Here is a 3,091-nt window from a genome sequence, read left to right as displayed (position 1 = left end):
CGAGCTAAATTCTTGATTTGTAAACGGGGCTTTAGGACAGAACGTTGAATCGTGGTCCACTGACCATTATGCTTGGCAAAAAGTAGAGAAATTTCCTTGGTGCAATGAACCCATAAATACTGTACATTGCAACTGTCCTCTCTGTCACCACCTATGGAAGAGTCTGTTTGTCCATTGTCAAGTCACACAATCTGTGAGCATTTTGTACAGACATCTAGTTGGTTCTTCTACAGCCTAACAAGAATTCCTCATTTACAATCAATAAGAAAAAATAGTGACTGTGGCAGTAGTGAGGGTCAACATGGGGGGTCCTAACAACGATTTACACTGAATTCAGAAGAACCCCCTACGTATTACTCTAAATCAAGGATGGCAATTACGCTAGATTTGGTCGCCTCGCTGCGAATTATGTAGATAAGATGGTTTTCTCTACGAGTTACAGGAAATAAAAATAGGTTGCCCACGCCTTACGTAAAAGAGCATGCAGACCCTCAGTAGTTACTGGCCTTACCTGTCACACTGTTGCATGATGGATATTTCCTTGATGATCTCCTGCAGGTCTGTATCCACGGGAACCTGTTTGATGGCCAGGACCTGTCCAGACTCCTTGTGCATGGCCTTGAACACACTGCCATAGGAACTGCAGGGGGAGACCACAGAATTGTTATTGATATATTAAGAACATACCAACTGAGATGGGAGACCACAGTCAACCACAAGATGTCTGAACAAGGTCTCATTCATGAGTTTCAGCTTCCCATTTACTTCAATACAAAAGTACATGTGAAAAGAGGGAAGTATTGCTGTCATTCATTCTATGCTAACAACATCTAAATACCTAGTCTCTTTTTATGGCAATTACATTTTCCCATAGTTACATATGTAGCCTCACACTGCAAGAGGCAATTTTGAACTATGAAGCTCAACCTGGCATTTGGCTGTTGAAGGTACAAAAAAGCTTCCACCACTTTGACATTTCAGATGAGTTGGGTTGTCTAAAGGGGAATTTTCACTGCTATAAACACATGTTCCTGCAGCTATTCTTTTTTGGGGGCGATTGGTGCTCTTTTAGGGTATCCACTTGGAGTAATACATGCATGGGAGGGTCTTTTTAGCGAATGCCCACAAACGCCCACTCTAGAGAAGTCCGCGCTGCACGAATCTCATTTTTTTTGCTTGGAATATGTCCACGTTGTGCTCCCATGTATTAATCCTGAGTTTTAAGTCAATCCATTGACCCGAAGTGACATAAATCAAAGTTTTCGATTCTCGATGGTCTTTTTAGCGAACGCCCAGCAAAATGTCTTTTTAGCGAATGCCCACTATATCCACAAAAATATCGGCCGTCGCGCAACGACACCTAAACCTACCGCCACAAACATGTTCAAGATGGTGTCCCATTGATGTGTACGGAGTTTCCGTGCTTTACAAGCATTTTAAGTCCCTGTTTTTGGTCAAAATGTACGGCGACGATACTACCATACTTTAACTATAGCAATTCAAAATGGCGGGCACTAGTCATGTGACCTCCTTGCGGGACTGTTCTATAAGTATCGCGGGAGGGACTGTTGTAGCATAGCTTCTCATACAACCATTTTAGAGTGAATTCTGAACAAGATTTTCATTTCATAGTGCTATCATCTGACTGATATTTACAATGTGGTCATTTTTTCTGTGCTATTATTACCCAGGTTTGAGGAACTTAGTGCAAATATGGATATTGATTCACCTCAGTGCCCAATTAATGTACAAAAGGCTCAGACACATTAGTGTTATATAAACCTGAATAGGCAGGTAACCAATACTAGAAAAACATAGCTATTTATTATTAACAATACTATTTACATTATAATAATAACTCTTCACCAAACTGGACTTTTCTTATCTTTATTTATCACAGAAACATTGTTACAATGAGGATTTGATTAGATGAGTATCTGTTACAGTGTGTACAAACTTATTTCAAATACAAAAATGTATTTCGTTTCACTTCCTAAATATTTTTAAAGTATTGGAAGAAGTTGACACATAAACAATATTAATTGCATTATTTATGTGCAGTAAAATGTGACCACATGCCTAATAGAATGTTGGAACATGGCACAAGCGGGCTCCTCTTCTGAGTACAGAAAGGAAATGTTTTATAACATTTAGTTATGACGTAGAAAATTTCAATTGTAAAATGTACCTTTATTAACATTTACAAACAAATTGTTTTTTTCTCTTCTTAATAAATGACAACAATACAGGTAAGTAAGGTGTGTTTCCTTTTATAACAGGCCAGGTAAGACGCCGTACAGGTAAGTAAGGTGTGTTTCCTTTTAAAGCAGACCAGGTAAGACACCGTACAGGTGAGTAAGGTGTGTTTCCTTGACTACAGACTAGGTAAGACACCTTACAGGTGAGCAACGTGTATTTCCTTTCATTACAGACCAGGTAAGACACCGTACAGGTGAGTAACGTGTATTTCCTTTGATTACAGACCAGGTAAGAAACCGTACAGGTGAGTAAGGTGTGTTTCCTTGACTACAGACTAGGTAAGACACCGTACAGGTGAGTAACGTGCATTTCCTTTGATTACAGACCAGGTAAGACACCGTACAGGTGAGTAAGGTGTGTTTCCTTGACTACAGACTATTTAAGACACCGTACAGGTGAGTAACGTGTATTTCCTTTGATTACAGACCAGGTAAGACACCGTACAGGTGAGTAACGTGTATTTCCTTTGATTAGGGACCAGGTAAGACACCGTACGGGTGAGTAAGGTGTGTTTCCTTGACTACAGACTAGGTAAGACACCGTACAGGTGAGTAACCTGTATTTCCTTTGATTACAGACCAGGTAAGACACCGTACAGGTGAGTAACGTGTATTTCCTTTGATTACAGACCAGGTAAGACACCGTACAGGTGAGTAAGGTGTGTTTCCTTGACTACAGGCCAGGTAAGACACCATTCAGGGGAAAAAAAGGGGGCTTTCTTTTTACAAACAATCAAGGAAAAACACCGGCCCCCCCTAAGGAAGGGTCTGTCTTCCATATTTTAAAGAGCCAAGGAAAAACCCCCGAACCGGGGGGATAACGGGATATTTTT

At 40.4% G+C, this 3,091-nt stretch overlaps 1 protein-coding gene across 1 annotated transcript in view; it reads right to left on the bottom strand.

Annotated features, from left to right (window-relative positions):
* The window catches only part of LOC118404268 (serine/threonine-protein kinase 3-like), a gene marked incomplete in the record, with an annotated part of 24,841 nt that overhangs the window by 17,958 nt on the left and 3,792 nt on the right, over positions 1 to 3,091 (bottom strand). Inside the window, 1 exon segment of the mRNA XM_035803327.1 lies at positions 512 to 640. Coding sequence (XP_035659220.1) covers positions 512 to 640 — 129 coding nt within the window.

This window comes from Branchiostoma floridae, chromosome 17 (assembly GCF_000003815.2).
Source record: "Branchiostoma floridae strain S238N-H82 chromosome 17, Bfl_VNyyK, whole genome shotgun sequence".
NCBI lineage: Eukaryota > Metazoa > Chordata > Leptocardii > Amphioxiformes > Branchiostomatidae > Branchiostoma > Branchiostoma floridae.
The sequence above is the reverse complement of the archived record's forward strand: the minus strand, read 5'-3'. Positions and strand labels throughout refer to the sequence as shown.